Source organism: Pungitius pungitius, chromosome 14, assembly GCF_949316345.1.
Source record: "Pungitius pungitius chromosome 14, fPunPun2.1, whole genome shotgun sequence".
In the NCBI taxonomy this organism is placed as follows: domain Eukaryota; kingdom Metazoa; phylum Chordata; class Actinopteri; order Perciformes; family Gasterosteidae; genus Pungitius; species Pungitius pungitius.
In genome coordinates this window covers 9,595,007-9,621,472 of record NC_084913.1, presented here as the reverse complement: position 1 = coordinate 9,621,472, position 26,466 = coordinate 9,595,007, and the positions used below count along the sequence as shown (strand labels likewise).

General features: G+C 43.3%; 3 protein-coding genes across 4 annotated transcripts; 1 reads left to right on the top strand and 2 right to left on the bottom strand.

The window, feature by feature from the left end:
• Positions 1–6,231: 6,231 nt before the first annotated feature.
• otomp (otolith matrix protein) lies at positions 6,232–12,213 on the bottom strand. Its single transcript, XM_037487080.2, has 10 exons — positions 12,165–12,213; positions 11,735–11,890; positions 11,413–11,549; positions 11,001–11,103; positions 10,607–10,792; positions 10,076–10,250; positions 9,587–9,654; positions 8,583–8,767; positions 8,106–8,277; positions 6,232–7,942 (listed from the first exon to the last, which is right to left on the bottom strand). Exons 1-10 carry the CDS (start codon positions 12,211–12,213, stop codon positions 7,932–7,934), a joined length of 1,242 nt encoding a protein of 413 aa, XP_037342977.1. The 3' UTR covers positions 6,232–7,931.
• Positions 12,214–13,310: 1,097 nt separating this feature from the next.
• acvr1l (activin A receptor, type 1 like) lies at positions 13,311–21,470 on the top strand. The gene is made up of 10 exons (XM_037486109.2): positions 13,311–13,489; positions 14,182–14,262; positions 15,355–15,609; positions 15,701–15,912; positions 16,262–16,361; positions 18,399–18,545; positions 19,018–19,293; positions 19,389–19,586; positions 19,762–19,892; positions 20,319–21,470. Exons 2-10 carry the CDS (start codon positions 14,193–14,195, stop codon positions 20,448–20,450), a joined length of 1,521 nt encoding a protein of 506 aa, XP_037342006.2. The 5' UTR covers positions 13,311–13,489; positions 14,182–14,192; the 3' UTR covers positions 20,451–21,470.
• d2hgdh (D-2-hydroxyglutarate dehydrogenase) lies at positions 21,455–26,454 on the bottom strand. Of its 2 annotated transcripts, XM_037486107.2 has the most exons (11): positions 26,279–26,454; positions 25,553–25,692; positions 25,103–25,469; positions 24,946–25,003; positions 24,724–24,863; positions 24,411–24,604; positions 24,133–24,301; positions 23,865–24,008; positions 23,634–23,776; positions 23,134–23,299; positions 21,455–22,921 (listed from the first exon to the last, which is right to left on the bottom strand). In XM_037486107.2, exons 3-11 carry the CDS (start codon positions 25,443–25,445, stop codon positions 22,659–22,661), a joined length of 1,620 nt encoding a protein of 539 aa, XP_037342004.2. In that variant the 5' UTR covers positions 25,446–25,469; positions 25,553–25,692; positions 26,279–26,454; the 3' UTR covers positions 21,455–22,658. The 2 variants fall into 2 exon arrangements, with proteins under 2 accessions (XP_037342004.2, XP_037342005.2); XM_037486108.2 differs by lacking the exons at positions 25,553–25,692; positions 26,279–26,454 and having other exon boundaries at positions 25,114–25,261.
• Between the last annotated feature and the right edge of the window lie 12 nt (positions 26,455–26,466).

The window sequence follows — 26,466 nt, the reverse complement described above, 5'->3', positions numbered from 1 at the left end:
CACACACACACACACGCACACACACACACTTTCTAGTGTATAGATGTACACGAGGGCAGTGATTGCTTTTCTTTCTTATAGACCAAAGATCCCTTATTTGCATTCCTGCAATTGGCCTTTATGTCCTCAATGGTCGGTGGCAGGTGTGCCGAGGCTTGTAAGCACAAATAGTTCATCTTCTAGAAGCAGTTTTAATAATCTCCCTTCCTGGAAGGTTGGAAATAATAGGCAATACAGTGGACTTGACACAAATCCAACTTCTCGTAATTCAACCACAGTATGGAGGACATTTGCTATAATTACCTTTACTGGTACTCATATCGGTGTAAAAAACATAAGGAAATAGCTGAATATGCACATTAATATGTTCTGGATTCATTTTGTTCTACTGCACCTGTGCAGCCGGAGTAAACGCTGACTGTGAGATGTACAGATGGCTGACAATCTACGGGAAAATCATGATTAAATTAAATGCAGGACATCTAGGGGACAAGGGGTCACTCAGCGGTTTGATGAGCATAAAAATGAAGAGAATCAATTGCTATAAACGTCACTGTCACCAGATGTCAGCCCAGTTGAACAGCTAGGGGAGATTATTGAGAACTGTTAAAAAAATGAAGACCCACTGAGGTGAAGTTCACGACTTCATTTTCTATTGAAAGACAACGAGCACCTGTGTTTTCCCACCTGCTCGTAAGAACAAATTAAAGCAGTAAACACTCGAGACATCGAATCAAAACATACTTTTGAATGCAGCTTTAATTTGTATTCATCACCACCCTCTCATTATCGCTTTCTTCCTTCCCCGCTTCCCTTTTTTCCGTTGCTTCCTCGACTGTTTCCTCCCCGAGCTCTTTGTCTCCTTTCCTTTACTATTCTCTCCCTCTCACCATCTCTTTGTAACTAATGGTCCTTAAATGCAGCTCCAGCTGTCCAGGCGTTGAGACTAAACCACAACAATCATGAGTTATTATCAGCGGCGTGCTGAGTGATTGTGCTAATGTCCACGCTGATCGTATTAATGCTGCCGTTGATTGGAACACATCCATCATAATATTCCTGGTGATGAAGAGGTAATAACCAGCATCATTCTGATGATGAAAAAGACTGTTAGGCTGAAGATTAATACTAAACAGTGATAACAAGGGACTTCATATTTGGTAATTACTGGGAGCAGAAGGAGAACTCGCTCCCCTCCTTCCTCCCTCACCGTTTCCTCCCTCCGATGTCCTTGCATCCTCTTCTTCACCTCCCAGTTCATCATATTTACTAATTACCAAGTTTAAATGCCTCGTTTTGCTACATAATTTCTTGTTGTTGTCTCGCTCAACCTCATTACCCTATTATTCATCATCCTGTCATCCTTATTTATTTTCATTTTCCCTATGCTTCCTCGGAGTATTCCTCCTTTTCCTCTCCATTTTTCAAGCAAACGTTCTCCCGTTTGTCCTCGTCTTTAATATTTTTGCTCCTCTTTAAAACTCAAAATTCCTCCTTTCCATCCTTTTTGTTTCCCACGTATTGCTCATCCCTCCCAACTGTTTGTCCTTTCCCCCATCTGACCATTCTTCATCCTATTTGTAGAAATCTTCCCTGCGCCCTCCTAAATTTGTCTACTTATTCAATGACAATCCACCTATTTTCACCCATCTTTTCTTGTTTGGCAGCAAACCAGCTTTACTTCCCTATCCTCCCAGGCTCTCATTTGTTTTACCTCCCTATATATTTGCAGCAGTGGACCCATCTCCGTTTATGAGAGGGAGAAAGACGGGTGGGGAGCTGTGGGAGCGTGGGAGGGAGTTTGAAGAGTTTTAATGAGCAAATAGTCACGCTTATAAAAGGATGGTTATGTGATTGAAAAAGAAGAGAGACAGAAAATGTTGAGAGATGGAGATAAAGCGAGAGGGGGAGAGGAAGAGGGAGAGTGAAAGAGTGATGAGAATTTGGGGAATTTGTGTGTTGTTTTCCCTGCTTCGCCAAGCAGACACTTGTGTAATCAATATTAGTGTGTGTGTGTGTGTGTGTGTGTGTGTGTGTGTGTGTGTGTGTGTGTGTGTGTGTGTGTTGTACTGATGAATGGCCAAGCTCTTAATGGTCTCAAACACTCTGCGGACTAACTAGACTATTTATCCCCGCCCTCCTTTCTGTTCTTGCCTCTGCTGGAGTGTCCTGCTGAGGTTGGACAATATTGCACAATACATTACCTCTGTGGTGTGTGTGTGTGTGTGTGTGTCTGTGGTGTGTGTCTGTGTGTGAGCATTATCACTGCATCAGTCAGTGTACAGCCTGCTGGCTAGTACACCTGTCGGCTCGTTATGGAGCACAGGAACAGATAGAGGTGGCACACGGAGCATAAATCTAACACACACGTACTGCACACCCACACACATCCTTGTTATACTTGTATTGACTTACACTCACTTTCTAACTTCCTCCTTCCCCCCGCCCATCCTTCCCCCGCCTCTTAATAACACCACGTGACTGCAGCCATTACATTAACTCTCACGTTTGTGTGTGACACTTAAAATAACCCCTTTCCTAATGAGGGTCAACAGGAGCTGCTCACAAATTGACTCATTCACCTATAGACCTCATGAGGTAATATACACAGATAATCATACACAAACACACACCTTAGGGACTGCAGCTGCTTGCACCTGTAACCGGATGTGAGGGTTAGCACGCGAGACAATGGCTTTGTGGTGTGTGCGGTGCAGAGTGTTTGTGTGTGAGCAGGTGAACACAAACGTGTGTGTGTGACTGTGTGCGTGTGTGTGTGTGTGTGTGTGTGCGTGCGTGCGATTACGGCAGTAATGAGCACTGGGCCATGGGATGCCCAAAGGCAAGGTTCCCTACCAGGGTCAGACTCAAGGACGTCTGGTACTGATCCATGTGCCGACAGCACACACACACACACACACACACACACACACATAAAACACATCGGTGCGGCTGATACAGCACCATTAAACAATGGGAGGAAACACATGCTTTTTGTACATGGCACCCACCCATTGAGTTTTCTCTCTTTTATGCACACAAACATGCGCGCACACACACACACACACACACACACACACAGTGAAACACCCTCTATTCGTCCCCAAACGTATACGATAGATTCACGCTTCACTAGCAAAGACTCTCAGAGTGTAGGTTATTAATGAGAGCATGTCCTAACAACATTACAGAGCTACTGTCCCATGGAGAAGAGGAGAGGAGAGGAGAGGGGAGGAGAGAGGGGAGGGGGACCCACATATGAGAGAAGGACAAAGAAGGGGTGAGGAGAGGGAAATGGAAAGGGAAAAAAAGGAGAAGGTGGGGAAAATGAGATGAAATGGGAAAAGTGTCTGGAAAGTTGTAGAGGAGAAAAGAGGAGAAGGGAGGTAAGAAAAGAAGAAGACATTTGTGAATACAAAAGGACTAGAAGAAGAAAGGGGGAGGAGAATGGTCACAAGAAATATTAGGGGATAAAAAATCTGGAGGAGATGGGGGAAAAAAAGTAAATGAGTGAGAATAGAGAAGAGAAGACAGGGAGAAAGGGAGCATGGGAAATGATCAAAAAAGAGGCAAGGAGGGAGGAAATTACAAAAGGAGGAGACAAGAGTTTAGAAGAGAACAAGGAAGGATAGATGGTTTGAAGATGAGAGGAAAGTCAGATATTACAAAGATAAGTACAGGAAAAGAGGAAGAGGAGAAAGAGGATGAACAGTAATACATTCTGAGGTGGCAAAAGGGGGACATGAGGAAATGAGAAAAAAATAAGGAGGAGACAACAGGAAGGGAATAAATGAAAGAGGAAGGAGGAATTAAGTAGATTAAGTAGAGAAAATGAGTAACAGACAGAAAAATAATTGTTAATTGATGGATGCAGAAAAGGGAGATTACAGGGAGAAGACGGGTAGATAGGAGGAGTAGAAATGACTAACGAGGAGGTAGGCGGAGGATGCAGATACCCCCAGTTGAGACGGGGGGGGGCTGGGGGGGGGGGGGGTGTCTCAGTAAGTGTACTATGGATCCCCCTGTGGCGTCACAACAGATTCTTTGGGGATGGATGTGAGGCCCTGCCGAGGAGACAGTGCCACCTAGTGAATGTCACTCACACAGCAGGAACCCCGGAGCCCTCACCCCTGGTGTCACGCTCACCTTCACCTGCACAGAGCACTGTGTGAACATCCTCCTCCCTCCTCTCGAACCTTGTGTGTCATTATGGAGGCAGCATGCGCTGTCACACAAACCGAGTGCAAAAACATATTTGGAAATTATAGCCAGCCTTGCGAGCCGCGCTTTGTGTGTGTGTGTGTGTGTGTTTGTTCTGCTTTGCTTTTTGCTTTTATTGTGCAAGTGATCTGGGGAGTGTTGTGGGAGCAGAGCGATAAGCCCGGTGTCACTGCCGTCTAATCGTGCTCCGTGTTCCTTATCGGCTACCCACTCAGGAGACGGAATGAACTGTGGAGAGGGGAGAGAAGAAGAGGAGGAGGAGGAGGAGGGGGAGGAGGAGAGGGAGGAGAGCAAGGGGGATATGGTGGGGAACTAGAGATGGAGGAGGAAGGGGAGGGGGCAAGTAGCGATAGGGGAAGAGAGATGTGGAGGAGAAGAAAGTGGAGGATGTGAGGGGGGGGGGAGGAGATTTAAGGGTCTGCTGCACTAAAAGCATAGTCCTGTGTCACGACTCACCTTGCCACACACACAGTAGACACCCACCTTTGTTAGAGGATCAATTTCTTCAATGCAACTTCCCACAGCTTTCCTGTGTGTGTGTGTGTGTGTGTGTGTGTGTGTGTGTGTGTGTGTGTGTGTGTGTGTGTGTGTGTGTGTGTGTGTGTGTGTGTGTGTGTGTGTGTGTGTGTTGGAGTCATCAAGAGTGCTAAGGATGGCTGGTAATTGAATAATGACAGTAACACATTTGATGGATTACCTGCCACTCGCCCCTCATCACTCCCTCCATCACTGTCGTCCCTTCTCCTCTCTGCCGCCTCGCAACCTTTGGTCAAATTGTCTCTGGTCTCGTGCCGTCTCACCCATTCAAGTGGAGATAAAGACACCCTCAAACAAGCAAAATGACACTTCTGTACAGATTCCCACACATACGAACACAGATCCTCACCGCAAACTTTGAGAGACACAACTGGCCACAAGGTGTGAAAGACCACTAGTACTGAGGTTATTTAATTTGATTTAATGTTAACCAAGTGTTTACTAACTATAACACCCCCATTACAAATAAAGGCCAATCAGAAAACAAAATGACATGTATTTTGTATGTACTTTGTTATTACTGATGCATTGAATGGTTACAACTTGTGATATTTCAAAATAAAATATCACAGGTTGTCACATGTTTTTCAGCATGTTCATTTTAGCTTTACTTACAATTCTGTTGGGTGATTTAATCCAAGAAAAAGAATGCACATTTTGGATTCGAGAGTAATTGGTTGTGTAACATCTCAATATGCAACTGTCAGATCCAAGATGCTTTTTATAAAGTGCTACAATACTAAATCAGTTAATTACCACTATTACACTCTTTCCTCTCTAACAAACCCCACACCTCAGGGTTGAAGGCGCTGCATTGAGGTCCCATTACTGGTTTTTATTAGGGCATTACTGCCAAATGGTCAGCGAGAGCGCTGAGGATTGAGAGCGATTACAGCGCTCTGCTGCAATGCAGTTTAATCTACAGTATCTGCTCGCAGCTAAATGGTACTCGTCCATCACAGACACAGACCTCCTCTCAAGGAGTGCTGTAAATCGGGGCGAGTAGACGCCTGTCTCTACGCGGGGACGACCACCTACGATGTCCCTGATACACATGTCTACCTGGGAGGTGCCCCCTTTACACCTGAGTGAACACCTGGTTCTCTGAATGCAGGTCTTTGTGTGTGTTTGAGACCTTTTTCTTTCTACATCCACCACCTAATTCCTCTCCTCCTTCCATCCCGATTGTAGAGACGGAGCAAATAGCTTATTGCTGATGGAATGTGTGCAAGGGGCAGAAAGACTGAGCGAAGGCAGCGTCAGATGTACCAAGAGCGATGATATCAATCATAATTCATGCCCACTCACATGTCATGAAGCTGTTTCGGGATAATTAGAAGTCAGTCAGCAAACACAAGAGACTTTTTTTTTTTACAGTTGTTCATTTAATTGGTTGAAAAAAGGAAGGTTTGCAGAACTACACGTTCAAGCCGTGATTTGAAGCTTGTAGCACATCAGTAGAAACAGCAGCTACAAACCAGAAGTGAATCAGCCGAGCCATAGTCGTGCCTTCACCCTTGATGAGGTGCAAATCGTTGCTTTCCTCAAGAAATGTGACGTATTTCGTCTTGCACGTTGACAGTTTTTTTTGGAATGGAACCCGTACATTTATGAAATGTGACAGTATTTCATTTCAAAGAGAAGGAATACATCCTGCATTTGTATCTGTTGTTCTTCTGGTTGGATTTTTGATGAGGTATTAAAAACATTTTGACAAGGAGAACTTTATCCGTTTTTTTGTGGTGCAGAATCTAAAACGAATAATAAAGGTGGAAACGACGATTAAAGCCCAGATTTACGGTCTGTATACATTTCACAGTAAGTGGTTATGTGGGTCAAGTGAGGCTTAACTTTGATTCTTTAATTGCACTTCCTTAAACATATCAGAATATTACATGCATTTTTTGACAATCATCATTTCTTTAAAATTCATTAATTCAGCAATACTCTGTTCATAACGATTCTTTGATAAAATCACACAATTCACTGACTAATTTCTTCCTCTAAAACCATCCTTCTATTAGTAATTTGTTGTCATGGTCTCGCTATTATGAGCAAACTTAAAGTATAAGTGATACATTTTCGAAAAACGCAGCGGACCTCCACCTGTTCCTTAAAGGCGTAGAAGCAGGACACACAAGAAGACATTCAAGAGTACAGTTTGGGTGTTTCCGGGGGATGCAAATATCACAGATGAGAAAACTACCAAAGCTTTTAGACCAAAAAAAACGGACTCGGGGGCCACCCTGGTTAGCCCAAACCCTATTCCGGTTTCTCCCCACGGTATAGTGTAACAGCACACTGTGAGCTGGCATCGGACAGTCCACCATACAGACGTGAGAAAGCAGTGATCCGGAGAATAACGCTACAAGCCTACCAACACAATTACACTATGGGACATACACACAGACACACACACACACACTTTTTCCTCAGTATGATATGCCAGCATGCCGATTAGGGCAATAATGGCTGTGGGAAAAAAAGTCTACACTCACTCACACAGTAATACACACACACACACACAGTAACTGAGACCTCTAAGCTCAAAGTTAATAGCACCGAGTTGTTCAGTGCCAGAGACAGACCCTGTGGGACGAGGGTTTGGGTTGAAGGGATGGCATTGATGCTTAGCTTAATGCAACAAAACACAAATTCATGTTAAACACACAGTGTTGGAACATTTAATGGGACTATTTTTGTACAAATAAATCAATATTGGGGCAGATGTTACTTATTCATGTGATATTTCCATTAAAGTCTGTATCATCATCTTTTTAAGACACACAATCTGTCGAATTCATGATAACTTCAAAGTGTCAACTTGCACTTGAATTCTTTTTCTCTTTTCTATTTCCCACCATTTTCTTCTGAATGTTCTAAGCTGTTTTATAGTATTTCCTAGCTGATTAGCCCATCTTAGCGCTGTCCTAGCCTGCCTGCCAGCACGCTAGAGTGGAGCAAGTCAACGGAGGACAACGACACAACATCAGAGAATGGGTGGTGAAATGCAGGGAAGACACAAAGACAAGAACAAAGCAAAGATGAGGAAAAAACATGGCGAGACGGAGGGTTAGAGGGGCGCAGATGGCGGTGAGAGAAGGCAGAACGAAAGGACGGAGACGGAGGGATGGGTTGGAAGCTGATATGTTGGATGTTATCCTCCTGCTCCATCAGCAGAAGCCTGTAGGAAGGGAAGCGCAATAATGAGAACAGCTGCAGTGGACACACACACACACACACACAGACAGGAGAAAAAACTCCAGCAGCCCCTTAGCCACTCTTCTTCATTGACCAATCCACATCAACATCATTTTACACGAGCACAAAAACATCATCACTCTTACCCTCACACTCGAAGGCTTGCAGCATGGTGGTGTATGTGGGGCCCAGCCAAGAGGCGTAGCTACTCACAACCCTCTGCAGGTGGTGGGTGGCATCATTAAAGAGCAGATCGGATTCACCATAGCCTGCTGAGCTGAACAGGCGGAAGCCTTCGGTGGAGTTGGCAAACGCATTCTGCAGGAGAGAGAGTGTGTGACAGGACTTAATGCACGAGGGTATGCGTGGATGTGCGTTTTCTTTGGGTTTGTGTGTGTGTGTGTGTGTGTCTGTGTAGCCTGGGGATCAGCGCAGGACACATCAGTCACCCTGGCGTCTCCCACACACACACACACAGAGGAAGAAGGATGACAGTTTAGCAGGTACTAGCACCCTGAGACGTGCTGATCAATAACACGGACTGCACAGAGATACAGACATGACCACACAACTGACACACAGACACACACACACGGACGATGACACTTGTGCTTCGCACCCACCTGTAAACGTTCCAGGTACTTCCAGACGCGACACTTGTCCTCCATGCGCACCACTACGGCGTTAGCCGGCACAGCTGCCAGGTGGCATCGCTCAAACTGGTCCAGGTCCGCCTCGGTCCCGTCGGGGCACAGCAGCTTCAGGTCCTCCAGCTCCAGGTCCAGGGCCCAGGACTCCTGGTTCTTACCTGTGCCGCGGACGAGCAGAGGGCGGGGGGGGGGGGGGGGGTGCGAGGTTTAGATTGCAGATTTTCAAAAGAAAAAGAATTGTATATGACCTTATCACCGTGTGAGTTAATGCAAATTATAGCAACACTTTTCAGAACTTTTTCAGAGAAAAGCTATCTAATGTTCTATTTTTTGATAAAGTGGACACCTTGTCCCTCGATGTTTCCAAGCCTATCGGGCTTTGGATTTGTCCACATGCCAAACCAGTGTCCTCTGGCCTTTAGTATTACTGTAGTGTGGAGGCCCCCTTGACAACTGCACAGACCCGTCCTGTGTTTTCTTGGACTCCGTTAGTTGTTACGAGCTCGGACGCTTGTCGACCATATGAAAAAGCACGCTTCGTTAGTCAGACACACTGTTTGTGGAGCTGGTGTCACACTGCTCCTTCTCGGCTGTACCAGCAGGGCCTGTGTTTGATAACGATCGCCATTAATCTGGGACGATGCCCTGAGCGGAGAAGCAGATGCAGCAAACAAAGACTTGGAGCGCTTCTATGCAGGACAAACATGTCTGAACCACCGTCTGTGCCCTTCCTGTCCGTTTCATGTCTGTTTCTCACTTATATTCTCTTTCATGCTCATTGTTATGCACCTATGTCTCGTCGTCTATCTCGGCCTCCATGACGCACGTGATGTGTGTTTCATTTCACACCCTGTAGAGAAACATTGTGAAACACTGACACCCTGTGTCTTGACATGGATAAGTACTCACACGCGTCACAAAGCCATATGATGGCGTAACTAGTGTTGTGGTTTCAAAAAATGCATTTTAAAACTGACCGTCCAGATTGTCAAAGATTGTTGTGTGTTTGACAAATGCCACGTCACCGAGGTTCTCTGCAACACACCTGGGAGAAAAAACACAAAAAACATGAATAACCACACACATTTAATTCATAAATAGATGACGAAAGTGGAAATTAGCACACTTGGTAATGTGCTTTTGTAACAGCATGACTCTGGAGACCAGATTCATACTCGCTCTGTTAAACACACTTAAAAACTCTGCTAGTTAACTGAGCAACACTGTGCTGCAATGTGCACTCATACCCACTCCATGTGGACCGTGAATGGTCTGTGTGTTCTACAGACCCCAAAACACTCACGAGAGTCATTCATCATCACTGTATTGTTACTATCATCACGTCTCTTTTCTTCAGAGGTAGCCCCTTTAATGACAATGGTTTTAATTTAAGGGGACCATATGAAAACCAAGGAAGACACAGAGGTTTTAAATACTCCTTCTATAGCGTGTTTTACGTGATGTACCTCAGTGCTCCTGCTTCCCCATAGTGCCGCTCTCTGTGGTTGTTGGCACAGATGTGTCTGTCGTCCTCATCTCCTATACAGGCCTCGCACAGGTTCTTGGGGTTGTTGCCTCTCGGGTCGTGCTGGACGTCCTTGACGCCCGGCACACAGCTGTAACCAAAGAAGTTGCCGACGGCTGGTGCAAGAAAGAAAAAAACAGAGAATGCGTTAGGAGGATGGACAGGAGACGTCGGAAGAAGTACGTTCTGAAAAAGGCCACTTCTCACTTATCCAGCATTAAAATATTGCTGGCCTCATCTTTCCTCCTCCCTCTTCTGAGGAACTCTTCTTTCAGTGCACTGTTACACTCCCACACTTACACTCTCTTACACTTACAAAGACACTGTTCTCTTATGACTCTCTACATTCCCTGAATCCCTTCACTCTTTGTTTCACTTCACTGCTTCCTCCTTCTCACCACTGAACTTCTCACGTGGCTTCCCACGCACGCTTTGCTTCACCTTTCCCGAGCCCAGCTCCGCTTCGTCTCACCTCTGGGGAAGTTGCACTGCTCCCCAACTCTGATCTGGGACGTGTTGACCAGGTAGCCAACGGGGACAGTCCACCCCACTGTGGTGCGCATGCCGGGGTGACAGGAGCTGCGCTCATGCATCTCCAGCAGGGACAGGTCTGAGGAGGATCGACGTGCCATCGCCACCACGTAGTAGCTGAGACCATCTGAAGAGAATCGTTTGTCAAATCATCGATGCTTGAGGACAATAAAGTAATGTAGGAGGCCTAATTAATAAATTAGCAAGACACACATCTGAATATGTTTCGCTGGCAGGCATAAATACTATTTTACTTATAATCATGACCTTATCTTCAGATACTTGAGTTAAGCTGCTGAAGCTTCAGTGCTGAAATGCTCAAACCTGTGACTTACCAACTCCGTTGTGGGACTCCCCTGCAGCCAGCTCCAGGCCGTGGCAGAGGCCGGCGGCATAGATGTCATCAGCAAACATGGAGGCCGCGTCTGCGGTCCCGTTCTGACAAAGATACATTCACTTTGTTGATTTCTAATGTCCCTTATTTCAAAGTGGCTAATATGGCGAAGCAACACACATGGACGATTCACAAAACAATTGTATGTTGTTTATGAATATGTGGACATATTGACATGATGTACCAATAAATCCCAGAAGAACTGCTGATGACAATATGCAAGATTTCCGTTTATTACACCCTTGCTAACGACATTTTTTTTCTTCATTTGAGCAATTAATGGAGGTTAAAAGTGTCATATTATGTAACGCAAACTGGGCAGTCAACTTTCCCATCCCTTTTTCGTGAGGTACCTTAATTTTGTTCATACAGTCTCTGGTGTTCAGTCCACGGACGCATTGTAAAGTTCCTCTAACATTCATAGCTGTGGCGTTCCCGGCCAAATCCAGACACTTCTGCTCTTCAGCGTCGGACAGCACGCACCAGGAAACTGCACAAGACAGTGGGGAAGAGATTCCAATTAAGTTAGAATAATGAATGCTGGGATAGGTTTTCAAATGCGTCCTTACTGCACCCCAAACTTCCCCTTCTGAGACCCGTAAAACATCACTTAAACACACCAAAGAAGAATTAATAACAGGCCTGTTGAAATAAATAAATAAATCTTGGATTTACCTGTAGATTTTCCATTGGAGACACTGCTGACTGACAGAAGAGGCAGGAGGAGGAGGAAAGCTACTGCCAGTCTTCCCTCTGTGCGCTCCATGTTGGTTCTGGTGGGATTCCTGCTCGAAAATATCACTCTAATACAACGGAGATGAGGAGCAGGTGGAATTCATTGAAGAAAAAAAGTGTAAAGTTCTCTCTTGTAACCCGGTTATGAGAGAGAACGAGGGGAAGAGGAGGAGAGAGGTTAAGAGGTGGGAGAAAGAAGCAGGTAGGCTGGATGTGGAAAGAAGAAAACGTTGCATTATTCCACAATCTCCTCCTCTTGAGGTGAGGTTCCAGGGGATAATCCTTCCTCCATCTCATGGCAGCAGTATTGCATTTCACCTCCAATTATCCTCTGAGAATTATCCAGTGGAGAGGACAGCAGTAGACTTACGTATAGACTTGGACCACTTCATGTCACCTGGCGCAGAGTCCTGACCCATGTCTTTAATTAAAAAGGCTTTGGACAATGTGTCTCTGTATTGGTGCCGTGCCGTTGGAGAAAAGACACCGGCTGGGTCTCGCTCTGGTTCACCGGGTAGTAGAGGCCCAGGTAGGAAAGAACAAAACAGCACTCGCTATTGTTCGCAGCCACGGGACCCGTGATGGAAAATATATCTACCACATACAATTCTCCCTTTTTCTCTCTCTTTTTGGACACACTGAAGGACATACATTTTCTCAGGAGCCATAGAGCCAACTGGAAAAAAAAAGACAAATTTAAAACAGGTGGAGTTTGTCGAGGTGGAGGGAGGTGGAGGTATCTGGTTCCCAGCAGACATGGATTAAGGAACAACAAAGTAAAGGGGTACTTTTTAAAATAAAGCTGAATTTGAAATTAAATACAGTGGTAATACACCTATGGAAAAAAAACAGGGTCTACTGTTCTGAATCTGTTAAGCCACCCATTTGACACCTTTTGTTTTATAGTGAATGACGTTTGGTTTAGGCTAAAAAAGACAAAGAAAAGTGGTACATGATATTAGTTGATTTGTATTGATTTATTTAAATATATCTGTGTTTCTCTTGGCTGCCAAAAACATGCCACACAATGTTTTTGTATTCATCATTTATTCCCTGCTGAATATTGCCAACGACAGTGTTAAATACTAACAGAACTCTGCGCAATGTGAGATTTGAATAATCTTGCCCTAACAACAAACGGATCATATTGCCAGATGCTCTCATTTATGGTAAATATCTGTGGTAAATTATGCTTTGACCCAAATTTAGCCAAAACTTCCCCCTGTTAACTTTTAGTTCAGGTGTACCTGCAAGGGTCATCAACTGTGATGTTTCCACTAAAAGTAACAAAACAGAAATTCAGTAATCCAAAAGTAATTTCACATCTCAGTGAGCACAAGCAAAGAGAAAAACTTGAAATTTAAAACACTATAAATGATCGACGGGCTCAATGTTTCCTTCCCAAAGATTCGTCACATTGAGGTTGTCATTCGTAGACAAATATATCACTGATGTTACGGTTATTTTGGTCAACAACCTGTAGGAGGACTCTGCTGACCCACAATGCACCTCGCGGATAATGTTGTGGTGACGCCATGCGTAGCTGGAAGGGAAGTCAGCCAGCGGGTGGGCTGGGTTGTTATCCTGTTTGTGGCATCTTACATCGCAAATAACGCCGCTACGACCATTTAACCCCGATATTGGGAGAGACAGGAATCCCATAATGAGTTAGAGGCTGCATTTTGTATGTGCAAGGTAGGCTTTTATTGTTTAATATCTCTTTGTTCTAATGGTTCTCTCCCGGGTGAGCCGTGTGCCTTGCAAGCTAGCTTAACGTTAGCTCGCGGGCTAACAGCAGCAGCACCGGGCAGACGTCCGACTGACTGGCGCCTCCGAGGACAATAAAACCGCTCGTTTATGGCCTGTTAGCTGCAGCAAACGACCAGGCCCCCCGTCTGTAAGGTGTGCAAAGGGGAACTGCAGATAGCTTCTCTCCGTGGTGTACTTTACGGCGCCGTAGGCTGTGACATTGTCATGTAAGGCGATAAGTTAGCTTTTAGCGGTGTTTGCATTATGATGCTAGTTATTCCCAATGCGATATTTATTATTCATCTGCAAAGTAACTATTTCTGCTGTGTTATGTTTTCTTAGCCGGTATGAATGTATTTGGTCATAGTAACGACCTGTAATGTAAACGTTTTAGATGAACAGTGTAACTATGTTATCAATGGTTGTCTCTGAAATGTTAGTGGGGTTTTTTCTATTCTAATCGGTCAAATGTTTTGAAAGACAAACATGACTGTTGGCATGTAGCCATTATAAGTAGTTTCTTCCTTTCCTTCTGAAGTTTTTTCAGGGACAATCAGAACATTTAGGGGGTAAATGTAATGATCCTTTTTGCTTTGGAGCGCTCATCGGAACTCTCCTCTTCCCTTCCTCTCCCTCAGTGCACTGAAACATGGGTCCTTGTGTCCTCGTCCTTCTTATGCTCTCTCTGCAGGCCCTGCAGACCTCAGCCGAGGGCTCTGGTACTGTCCATTGCATTTAAACGTTTTCTGTCTGTAATGTTAGGGTTTTTTGTTTAGTGCAGTCAGACATCGTGAGCTACATGTATGATTCATTATTAGTGGAAACTATTTTGTAAAAGGGCTGACATTACCCATCTTTATTGTAGAAAAGAGTTCAGAGCTGAGCTAGGGATTAGGTATGCTTGAATGAAATGAATATACTGTACACACATTTACACTGACGCACAAGAACGGTTGCGTCACAGCACATGTTACAAGTAGTTACAAATTATATACAATTTAAACATTATTTTGTTCCTGCTTACACAGGTCTTTATTGAAATAATGCTTGAAGACTTACCCCTTCACCTCATTTGTTCTCTAATCATTTTAATTGATTGTATCTCGGTTGTAACTTAATTCACTTTGGACAAAATTGTCAGAATGAATAATATAATTGTTTACTGTTTTTTCTCTCTCCAGTTGATATTGACTAGATCCATTGCATCAGTTCCAAATAACACATTCGCTGAGTCGGCTAACATTTATCAGTAAAATTGTGATTCTAGAGTTGGCTGACATTACAAATTTGCTAGATAGGTCATATGAGATGTTATGTTAAATAAAAGAAAACGTTCTCTCCAGGTCTATAAAGCTTTTTTCCAATTGTTCATACAGTGATGACTCCCCAAAGTGCTAAAGTTCTGAAAAAAAAGTGCAGTTTAATAATGAAACATACACTTGGTGAATCTTGGCTAGTTTATTTATTCATTTTTAAAGGATATATGCACATTAAATAAAATGTCAGTTTCCACTTTATGTAAACATGCCAGTTAGCAAAAGAGCTAATTTTTGTCCAGTTATTAACAATGCATATTTATATCTACTACATTATTTTTGACAATTGAAGCCCCACCGTTCTGGTGACAACTACTTGAGGGTGACTACATGTCCAATGCTGCTTATCTGTCTCTTGACCGTTAGATAGTGAAAAGATAGGTTAGAAAGAAGTCTTTCTGTTCACTTGCTGCCTTAAATAAGTGAACAGCGTTTGTGTTCCCAAGCAATACAAGGCAATTAAACTCCAATGACCTTTTATCGTCTCTTCCACAGATGGGAAGTTGGAGTGTCTTTGTGAGACCCCTCAGTCCCTCCAGGCCACAAAGTGCCACGGGACTCGGTGCTTTTCCTCCGTGAAAGTCAGCAGCAGTGGAGTGGTGTTCGAGCATGGCTGCCTGGAGGGGCTGGACAAAATCCGTTTGCATTGCTCCACAGCTCCATCTTTCCATCAGGCCATTTTTTGCTGCTCCCAGGAAATGTGCAACGGCAACACCACCCGGAGTTCGCTGATGTCTCTGCTTCCGACAGGTTTGCTTAATTTAATCAGGGTCAATTATTGTCTGTTAAAATAATTAGTCAAATGAGGTCTCACTACTACGTTTTCCCCTTTTATCCACAGCCCCAGAAGGGGAGCCAGTTCGGTACCGCGTGGAGACCGTAGCTCTTTTCGTCCTGGGCCCGGTGGTGGTTCTGGCTCTGCTGTGTGCAGTGTCGGTTCTGGCCTGCAGGAGGCTTCACCGTGGCCGGCTGCAGAGGCTGCAGGAGTTTGACACTGAACAGGGGGCCGTGGACGGCCTCATCACCTCCAACGTGGGAGACAGCACTTTAGCGGTAAGTAGTTTTCTATTGTCAATATTTTTAAATTGCACACTTTTCCAAGGGGGGGTGCACACCCGTTATAATGGTAGGGGGAACACTGGTGTGTACATCTATATTAGTATGGTCATTTGTTTTTTTCCCACAAGTCATGATGAAGAATGTTCAATTATTTGGCCTCACAGGGTCATGAGTTCTATTTTGAATATTATGTTTCATATTCCCTTTTGAAAACAATTGTATTGATTACTGATTTTAAAATAGAGACAAGGCAGATCTTTGTTAATTGCTAAATTCCAATATCCTTGCAGTTACAAGTGATGTGCGTATGGCGATCTAATGTGATATCTGTGTCTGTCTCAAGGAACTGTTGGACCAGTCGTGTACTTCAGGCAGTGGTTCAGGACTCCCTTTCCTCGTCCAGAGGACCGTGGCCAGGCAGATCAGCCTGATGGAGTTAGTCGGTACGTTGAGCCTCCCACAGTCCACAAGCCGGCTCTCTGTGTATGAGCAACCGAGTTTATCAATTAGATCAGATCAACTAAAATGTGAAGAGGTCCATTTAGAGACTATTTCTAGAAGCAAAGGTCCGGAAGATCATAATGTGACTACTTGGTGTGAATAAATAGAGGAATGGAGTTGTATCAACATCTGCATGTAATCAATGCACGACTAAATCAAATGAATTCAGTACGATTCTAAAACTCAATATTTATGTCACGTAACAAAGATCTGAACATGTGTGACTGCAAATATAAATAATGTTCTCTCAATTAACTAAATAAAAATAAGGCTGCATTTAAAAAAAATAGATTTCTGCATGTTCAAATAAAGTGTTTCAATTCAGAAAAAATTAAATAAAAAGATAAGCTTGAGTTTCCCCTTTTCTGCTTCACATTTGGACAGAACAAATTATAAATAATACATTTAAACACATTTTAACTCATATATATATATTAGGGCTGTCAAAAATAGCGCGTTAACGGCGTTAATTAGCTGTTTGTTGTTAATTACGTCAATTTTTTTGACGCATTTCACGCATGCGCAGTGTGACAAATTATTCAGGTCCGGAAAGAACCTCTTCTTCTAGGGAATGCACTTCATCCTATACAACACATTACTGCCACCTGCAGGCATATGTCAGGCCGTCAGGTTCAGCAAGTTGTTTGCGCCAGAGTTGTTCGGGTGGAAATCGGGAGAAAGGTCGGTCCGGGAGATTTTCGGGGGGGGCTTTGAAACATCGGGAGGGTTGACATGTCTGGTCATGTCTGGTCATCGCAGGAGCACAAACTCGCAGCAGAGTGGGATAAACTGCAGAGGCTCGAGACCCTTCTAGAGCCATGCAGGGAAATCAGTCTGTAACTTATCAAATAACATTGATTTGATTATTTTCTGGAATGAATTAAAAAATCAAATATCAATAACATATATTTATGTAAAAAATAATAATTATGATAATAATAATGATAATTATGTATCTGTGTCCTGTTATTTATCTTTAGTATGCATTTCAGAAAGAAAAAATGGTTAGGATTCAGGTGTGATTAATCATGATTAATCCACTGAAAATTCTGATTAATTTGATTAAAATTTTTAATCATTTGACACCCCTAATATATATATCTCCACTGTTCCACTTTAAGTGGAATAATTGAGATCTAGTTTTTCCTGCCAGGACTTTAAACCTAAAATGCATCATGGGCTCACTGTGCCTCATGATGACGTTTTGATGGGTTCTGAGCATATGAGACACTGGTTTAGTGCTGAAGAGGGAAGTATTAACAGACACGAGTCCATCCATTATGTTTAAATTACAACCGCCTTTTTTAAGCTTTTGGTCCGTGTCCGGATGGGACGGCTTCTGGGTCTGGGTCCGGGTCCGGACCGCGGTCCACCAGTTAGTGACCTCTGGATTAGATCCTTGGTGTAAATGTCACAACAAATAAAATGCATATATACCAAATGGCATATTAAAGTAAATTATTCAGAGAAAACACCATTTGTAGTTTATGATCTTGTTGTCATTGAGTCCAGCACTCGCTCACTTGAAGATGCCATCTCATCAGTGTAATAGATGACTGTGCTTAGTTATTCTGGGATGTAACTCGAATTCAGATACAGATCTGACAGCAATGTCAAACACAGGATGTGAGGGACACAATAGCAGGAGTTCATTGGATTTGGATTGTCCTTGGATTTGTTTACAGCAAGTCATGTGTTTTTTTGTCCTTCCATTTTTTTCGTGTTGCCGACTGCTTGAAAAGTCACTTGTCTCAGATCGGTGGAGGACGATTTTCAATATGAATCAATCCATGTTTTATTTGAGCATTCAAATGAAAGAATGTAGGTCACATGCTTTGAGATCCTGTTTTGTAGCACACAGAACAGTTTGTACCAGTTTGGAATTTGAAAAATGTAGTTGCGCACAACTTTGCTGTTGATCCAGAGACGTAGGTTTTCTACAGGTGGATGTCTCTTCACTTTTCATCTCTTTTCTCCAGGCAAAGGGCGGTATGGAGAGGTGTGGAGGGGCCAGTGGCAGGGGGAGAATGTAGCTGTAAAGATCTTCTCCTCGAGAGATGAGAAGTCCTGGTTCAGAGAGACAGAGATCTACAACACTGTGCTGCTAAGACATGAGAACATACTGGGTGAGTGTTTAACAAACCATACGGTTGATTGAAAAACACATAATATATGTCTAATGTATAAAACTGTATTTTTCCTGCTGTCTCCAATTTATGAATTCTCATCAGAGATCATCTTTTTAGGATACTGATTTATCTTTGACTCAATGCTCTTCATGTGTAATATAAAGCTGTCTGGCTTGCCTTGTTGTAAGAAAACACATTTTTTCTTTTTCAAATTTAATGCATTTGTCATTTTTTAATCCTAAAATTTTTCACTGCAAGACCTGTGTAAAAAATGAAATGTGAAAATGAATCTACGAAATGAATGAATGAATGAAACAGTTTCCAGATTTATATTTTATTTTCATATTTACTGGATCTACTACATCTGTTCCAAACACCGTGATGACGGAGCCGTCCGTGGCTTGTGAAGTCAAATATGGATCTGGAGTCAGGCTGGTTTTAATCACGCTTCTTATCTCTCCTCTCGCAGGCTTCATGGCGTCTGACATGACTTCTCGCAACTCCAGCACCCAGCTGTGGCTCATCACCCATTACCACGAGAACGGATCGCTCTATGACTACCTGCAACGAGTTGCCGTGGAGACGTCTGAGGGCTTGGCGATGGCGGCGTCGATAGCCTGCGGCCTGGTCCACCTGCACACGGAGATCTTCGGCACGGAGGGGAAACCGGCCATCGCACACCGCGACCTGAAGAGCAAAAATATCCTGGTGACGAAAGAACTGCGCTGCTGCATCGCAGACCTCGGTCAGTCAGCCGTCTGAAACGAGGGGCACAGTTGTTCTACATCAACAGATGGATGTAGTCGTGCTAAAATGCTGGCTGTGACTGGTTGTTCACAGGGCTGGCTGTGACCCACTCACAGGCCGACAACCTGCTGGATGTGGGCAACAATCCGAAGGTCGGCACCAAGCGCTACATGGCGCCGGAAGTGCTGGACGAGAGCATTCAGACGGACTGCTTCGACGCCTACAAGAGAGTGGACATCTGGGCCTTCGGGTTGGTGCTGTGGGAGATCGCAAGACGCACATACAGCAATGGTGGGTGGCTTTGGTGCATTTTATTAGGGCAATTTACACAATAAACAAGTAATTCTAATTCATTTTGTATGTTTGTATGCCATTGTATAGCTTCAGGACCTGCTGCTATGGGGGGGGGAGTGATTTATTTATCCCATCGATTCAATGTCTTCATTAACTAAGTTGAACTTTCCAGGTATTGTTGAGGAATACAGGCCACCGTTCTATGATCAGGTGCCAAATGACCCCAGCTTTGAGGACATGAGGAAGGTGGTGTGTGTGGAGCAGCAGAGGCCTTTCATTCCTAATCGTTGGTTCTCTGACCCTGTAAGTATTAATGTACTACCGGTACTGTATCCATGTATTGTTCCGTTTTTATAACGCATTATACAAATGCATCTTTATTGCAAATGCATATTTATTTGCACGTAATATACTGTAATAATTTTTATGACATTGTTTTGTGACTTCCTAAACTATGATTTTTTTGTATTCCTATAATTGTGACAAATTTTTTGTGAGTTTTATATTGCATACTATGTAATGTCCTGCTTCGTGTGAATTATAATGTGAGTATTTTTAAGACTTAAGGCAACTTTATCGACCCAAGCCAATGATGTACAAAACAGCTGCTCTAAGACATTATCCCCACATCAGTGTTGTAAAAAAATTGCCAGGATTTCATTAGCTGAGTAGTTTCACTGCGTGACTTCTTTTTATTTCTTCCTGCACTGTTCCTCCCTCCCCTCTTAGACTCTCTCTGCTCTAGTGAAACTGATGAAGGAGTGTTGGTACCAGAACCCCTCTGCGAGGCTAACTGCACTGCGCATCAAGAAGACCCTGGACAAGATTCACAGCTCCCTGGAGAAGGGCAAGGAGTCATGAGAGGAGGCTCGGGGGAAGCTGCCTGATGAAAGACGACCAGGGGAAGTTTTGTTCAAGTGTCATCCAGCCTCATCCCTCCACTTGCCCTCACTTTCTCTGTGGTTGCCTTCGAATGACATCACTTTCTTACTTGAAGCCCACAGGCGTTTGTTTGTTTGGACTGTCTGAATGGAGTGAGCCTTTATTACAGGACAGCAACCTGTTGCCGTTGTGCACATCGCGTGGACCGTAGACTGATACCGAGCGGGGCAAAGCTGGATGGAAATTGGAGTACTGTATCCAAACGCTTTAATGCCCATGTAAGACTGCGCCCACAAATAGTGTCTCTTATAGTTCAATTTCTGATCCCCTGCCAGTGCTTTTGGGCTTGTGTTTGTGGCATTCTGCTCAGCGACAATCAAGTGTTTCACTCATTTAGCTTTAATAGAACGTGACAAGTATCGCTACGAAGACTCAAACAAACCACACAAATATGTTCACTTAAAAACGGAAAACAGCCAATACAATCAAATGTTTTGAACTTTTTAATATTTATTTAAATGTCCACCAATACCAAACTGCCGTGGATAATGTAACACTGATGCTGCGTGAAAAGGATTGTATACATAGGCATTAACTCCACTGAACTCTGCAGCCAGTAAGAAATCCTGTTTGAGGGAATCGAAAAGAGTAGGAAAATCTTTCCATTGAGCTTTTTTGTTGGAACAAAAAAATGGATAAAACACTAAAGATGGAGGCGGTTCTGAAGCAGACATACACTAAGTACCTGCCAATAGTCTGTGTTTTAGGAGGAATATGATTCAAAGATTTCTTTGATGGGGCTGACATTTTTTCAGATATTGCAGCTGAAGAAACACTCCATCTTCACCTGGAAATGTACGTTTAAACAAAGTGGCCTCTGTGTGTGGTTACAAATGAATTTGTCAATTTCTGGGTTTGTTTTTTTCAAAATTGCTTTGTCTTTTTATATGTAATAAAACAGGTATTGCTCTGTTGCATAGTGATTAGCCAGCTTTGACTCCCTAGTTAATCACATGGGCTAAAATAGACGCACAAACAGGATCTGAAGTTGTGTTGCCAAAGAAACTGAGCAGTTGGGGTTTGGTGGCTTGCTCAAAAGGTACATTATAGCATAGTATGTCATAGCAATTAAAATAAAGTCATAATATACACATTGCAGAAATAATACATCTAAAGTTCATAGAATGTCATTAAATAGGACAATCTGGAAAGTCATGACAGCATCAATATGAAGGAAGGAAATTAGTATACCATGTTTATAATTTTAAAAAGTCATAAAATAGTATAATTTGTCTTAAATCATTGGATTGGTTGATCTTTAAAGAAAAGTAATGTATGTTGAGAAAAGTCAGGAAAAATAAGTCATTGTTTCGCATTCTGAAAAGCAATTCTAGTGTATAATTCATAGTGAAGAATGTTATGCGAAATATCACAGTATTGCAGGCCATAAAAAGTAAAAAAAGTCGTACTGAGTGTAGCAAAGAATGTTTTCTGCGTGTGCCTTGGGAAATGTTTGGCAACACATTTTTGTAAATGTATCACACCTCCAATGCTACCACAGTAGATGGTATTGTAATTTTAGTTGATGGATGTGTGTTAAAATTGAAAATGGACATTTCTGTACCCGTTTTGTCTGTAGAGGAGATTGAAGCCTGCATGTAATTAACTACTCATCTACTTGCATGAAAAACAAAAAAGTTATTTGTAAACTATTTTATTGAAGATTCAAATCAAACAGTTAAAACATTTCCAGGTATTTAGTTTAGTTTTTGAAAAAAAATATTGTTTTTAGTCTTATGTGAACAACCAGCCTGTGTTATGTGTTTGGAAAGATGAAACTCAATGGCTGATTTATTAGTTGCACGTAGCTCAAAACTAATGTAATACAACAGTCCTGCATTAAGTCAGACCATCATGAAGGTGATGTTCGATTACGCAATCTTTCAAGTATATATTTAAACAAGAGTCAAGTTCATATGTAGATAACTAATCCGCACAACTTCAAAATGTACAACACTTAATACTAATAATATATATTTGGACATTAACGTCCTATCTCGCATTGACCTAGTGAGAAAGCTTCATGGGGACAGGCATGAGTTGCTTTAAATAAAAAGACGTGTTCCAATAAGGCTCCTGCAGGAGCTGAATCCCTCCTCACTCAGCCCACAGCTGAGACCTATCGCTTCACTTCAGGTTATCTGGTAGAGTCTTGTACGGGTTGAGGATCCCTTTGGGGTCCAGCATGGCCTTGATATCACCCATCAGAGCTACAGCCTGCGTCGGTTTGCTGTAGTAGATGTAGTTCCTCTTCTTCAGCCCCAGGCCGTGCTCAGCACTGATGCTGCCCTGACAGCTGGCCGTCCACTGGTAGACAAAAGGCTCGATGGCAGCGAGGAGAGCAGGGTCCTTGGCAGGAGAGGTGATGTTCAGGTGGAGGTTTCCGTCCCCTAGACGTACCGGTGGAAAAATAAGAGCACAATTTGTAGTGAGGCACTCATTTAATTTGTTTTGGTGCGACAGTGGCTCAGAAGATAAAACAATTACTCAGCAGTTCAATCAGGAACATTTATTGCCAAAGCATGTTGACGTACAAGGCATTTGACATGGAGGTTGGTGCATAACATTGGACACTACTACACAATCCAGTGTCTGGTCTTACCTACGTGTCCGTATCCCACCACGCTCTTGGCCCGGTGCCCCAGGTGCTCCCTCATGTCGGTCACAAGCTGATAGATCCGCTCCACCGGAAGAGAGACGTCGTACTTGTACGTAAAGCCATCGTGAGTCAGTGCTTCGGTGACACGTTCTCGCATCGACCAGAGGGCCTGAAACGGTAGATTCAAACATCATGATCATCTGACATTATTTCAGGCTACCAATCAGTGTAGCGCGATTCTACAGTAATCAGACATTTTGTTAAACAACCATAGTAAGAAACTGATTACTTAAGATTTGCTCAATGTTTTTTTAAGGATTAAAAAGGCATTAACAATGTCTTTGTCCACATCTACATGTTATCATTTTCCAAAACAAAACAGTTTTTAGCATAAAAAATTACATTACTAAAAAGATTAAAGACTGAACTTTTTGGGTTGCTGTCGTGTGACTCAGCAGCAGCAGACTGTGTGTGTATAAAACCACTTAGTCTGAAAAAAATACCTTTATTTTTGAGTCTTCGGTTGCAATGGTCCCATCGGTAACCAATGACGACGCCATCGCTTCCTCTAGGAAATTGTGGAGTTTCTCCGCATCGTGTGTTGCGTTGGATCCAGATGTTTCTATCACAATGTAGAATGAACAGTCTGCCACATGGAGGAAAGAGTTTGTCATGGGTGTGTGTTGTTAACGGCTTTATGAACCAAATGTTTGCATGTGGGGGTGTTTCACTACCAGAGATGGGATTGGGTAGTTTGAGGTGCGTGTTCAGCAGCCTCATACATTCACTGTCCAGGAATTCAAAGGCTGACAAAATTTCTCCCAGCATGCCTCTGCAGAGCTGAAATGTCCTCAGGAGTTGATCAAAAGTCTCACAACCTAACGAGAATTTAAAAAGAATGTAAACAAACTCATCTTGACATTTAGCAACTGGATCTGAATTCTTGTTAAGGTAGTTTAAGAATTTTGGTTGTAAAAGGAAGACGCAACGACAATATCGTACCCAGAAAAACCACATTAACAGATTTAGGTTGTCGTGGACAAAGAATGGACACTGCAGTGATGACGCCCAGTGTGCCCTCTGACCCTATAAAGAGCTGTTTGAGGTCATATCCGGTGTTATCTTTACGCAGTGTGGCCAAGCAATCCAGTACTCGCCCATCTGCCAACACCTGTACATGCACATAGATATACAGACAAGAGATTGGAGATATTAGATGAGGGCTTTCGTCTTTTTTAATATGACACTTTCAAAGTTCCACATGTATTTACTACACTCACCACCTCCAGACCCAGCACAGTGCCGTGTAAGGAGCCATATCGCAGGAGCCGGAGTCCACCTGCATTTGTTGCCACGTTTCCCCCAATGTGGCAACTGCCTTTTGCCCCCAGATCAAGTGGCATGATGTAGTCTCTCTCCTCAAGGTAAATGGACAAGTTCTCCAAGACACAACCTGCCTGACAGGTCAGAATGCCTGAAAGATGGGAGGGGAAAAAAAATCCTCAAGAATTCGTTTAATATGCTGCCAGTACACTGAAAAAACACAGAGAAGGCAGCCAATTCTGGGTGAAAGTAAAGCCTTTTAAGACTTACCAGAGATACTGTCAAAGGTAAGGATCCTGTTCATGAGGGCAGTAGAGAGGATGACCTCGTCATAAACGGGCACGCCGCCGCCAACTAGCCCAGTGTTTCCTCCTTGAGGGTTTACCGCCAGATTACGACCATTACAATACCTGCAGGAGGGGAACCGCAACAACTTAAGACACCTTAAACACCCCTCACTTGTGTAGTTGTCGTTCCAGATTTGGTCTTTACTTGAGAATCTGAGAAACTTCCTCTGTTGTTTGAGGTCTTAATAAAACTTCACTGGAACCTGCAGAGGATGTATGAACAGAGATAGGAAACACAATCTGTGAATGGGTGCAACCTCCATCTTAAAGTGGAATGAGCTGAATTTATTTCTAGTCATGACCTCTCACTGACTTGAGCCAATCCACATTACTGGACTCCAGCAGATCCGGGTCAGTGATGGCTCTGCCTGGCAGGACCTTCCCAAAGAAGGCTAAATCTTCCCCAGTTATCGTGGAGAAGGGCAGCCTCTTCGGTGCGGCGGCAGGGGACGGCTCGGACGCGTCGGCCCCGGAGTGCAGCTTCCGACAGCAGACGCCAAACTGCCGCGAGGCGGCGGGACAAAACAAACTGCAGAGGTCACCAGTGGGCCGCCGTGTGGGGGCCGCCGGTGAGAAGGTGCTGTAAGGGCTCAGATGTCTCAGAGCCGTCCTCAGGCTTGGTGTTCTTTGGAAAAAGCCCATCATGACTGGAGTATAGGTGCAAACAGGCTGCAGGGGAGACGGGATCAATAGTTGATGGGTTTCTCCTCAACAGAGAAGCTGGCACTTTCCTCAAGTTATACTGTATTTACCTGGTCTGGAGCTGGGATTCTGTACGTGGAGCAGCTGGCTGAACTACATGTCCCTGCTCAGCTTGGTGGCTAATGTTAGTTAGCTAATGTTAGTTAGCTAACAAGCCACTGCTGTAATGTAGTCTCAAAGTACTGCCCTCCTGTAGAATACAAAGAAGCTTGGACAACCTTGAATCAACAGAGAAACCTGGCACAGACGTCGTCAAACTAACATTCACTGAGGTGAAACATTTAACGTTAGTTTTTAGTTAGGCCCGGGTGTGTTTGTGGAGATGCCTGAACAATATACGAAAGGTATTTCTTACTCCCTAATCGTATTGTATTCAGACAATACAAAAATACATTCGTGAGGGATTTATCTGAATGTGGCATTTCACTTTGACAGTTATGAAAAGTCTATTTCAATTTACCTTTGAATAAAATCAGGCACATACCACTGGCTTCTTAGATCCTTCCCACAATATTAATATTGTGACAAGTTTTGCATCCAAGTAAATAGTCAATGGTAACGGTCATGTCGTTTTTCGTACTCGTGTGATCTCTGAATGTCACGTTACCCTTGTATTGAGTTAATACAATAAGCAATGAAATATAATTCAAGACATTACTGAGAATGAGGAAGTAATTAAAGGTAACCTTTAACGCATGTAGCTAAAAATAACTTAAATACTGGCATTGCTTTTCACAACAATAACTAACGTGAATTAAATATATTAATATACTCACCATCAACGTCCGACTAATAGCTATCGTTATAAAAGTGCGTCTTCATAATGTCAGAGCAGATTATCTTACAACGATATAAAAGAAGATTAGGTTACTTGAGCAGTTTACAACTAGCAACAACTCTGCAACTAGCACGGCGGTGTTTCCGGGGTTTAAAGGTCACGCAGATGAAAACTGGCCAATCAGAA

What these genes read in the sequence shown, in the direction of transcription:
- otomp (XM_037487080.2), bottom strand. Translation starts at nt 12,213, where the DNA reads ATGGGTCAGGACTCTGCGCCAGGTGACATGAAGTGGTCCAAGTCTATA. An exon ending in CTCCAATGGAAAATCTACAG is followed by an intron (nt 11,550 to 11,734) that starts GTAAATCCAAGA and finishes TGTCTTGTGCAG; the next exon opens with TTTCCTGGTGCGTGCTGTCC. An exon ending in GCAGTGCAACTTCCCCAGAG is followed by an intron (nt 10,251 to 10,606) that starts GTGAGACGAAGC and finishes TTCTTGCACCAG; the next exon opens with CCGTCGGCAACTTCTTTGGT.
- acvr1l (XM_037486109.2), top strand. Translation starts at nt 14,193, where the DNA reads ATGGGTCCTTGTGTCCTCGTCCTTCTTATGCTCTCTCTGCAGGCCCTG. An exon ending in GATGTCTCTGCTTCCGACAG is followed by an intron (nt 15,610 to 15,700) that starts GTTTGCTTAATT and finishes TTTTATCCACAG; the next exon opens with CCCCAGAAGGGGAGCCAGTT. An exon ending in AAGACATGAGAACATACTGG is followed by an intron (nt 18,546 to 19,017) that starts GTGAGTGTTTAA and finishes CTCCTCTCGCAG; the next exon opens with GCTTCATGGCGTCTGACATG.
- d2hgdh (XM_037486107.2), bottom strand. Translation starts at nt 25,445, where the DNA reads ATGATGGGCTTTTTCCAAAGAACACCAAGCCTGAGGACGGCTCTGAGA. An exon ending in TTGGCTCAAGTCAGTGAGAG is followed by an intron (nt 25,004 to 25,102) that starts GTCATGACTAGA and finishes CATCCTCTGCAG; the next exon opens with GTTCCAGTGAAGTTTTATTA. An exon ending in GAAGTTTCTCAGATTCTCAA is followed by an intron (nt 24,864 to 24,945) that starts GTAAAGACCAAA and finishes CCCCTCCTGCAG; the next exon opens with GTATTGTAATGGTCGTAATC.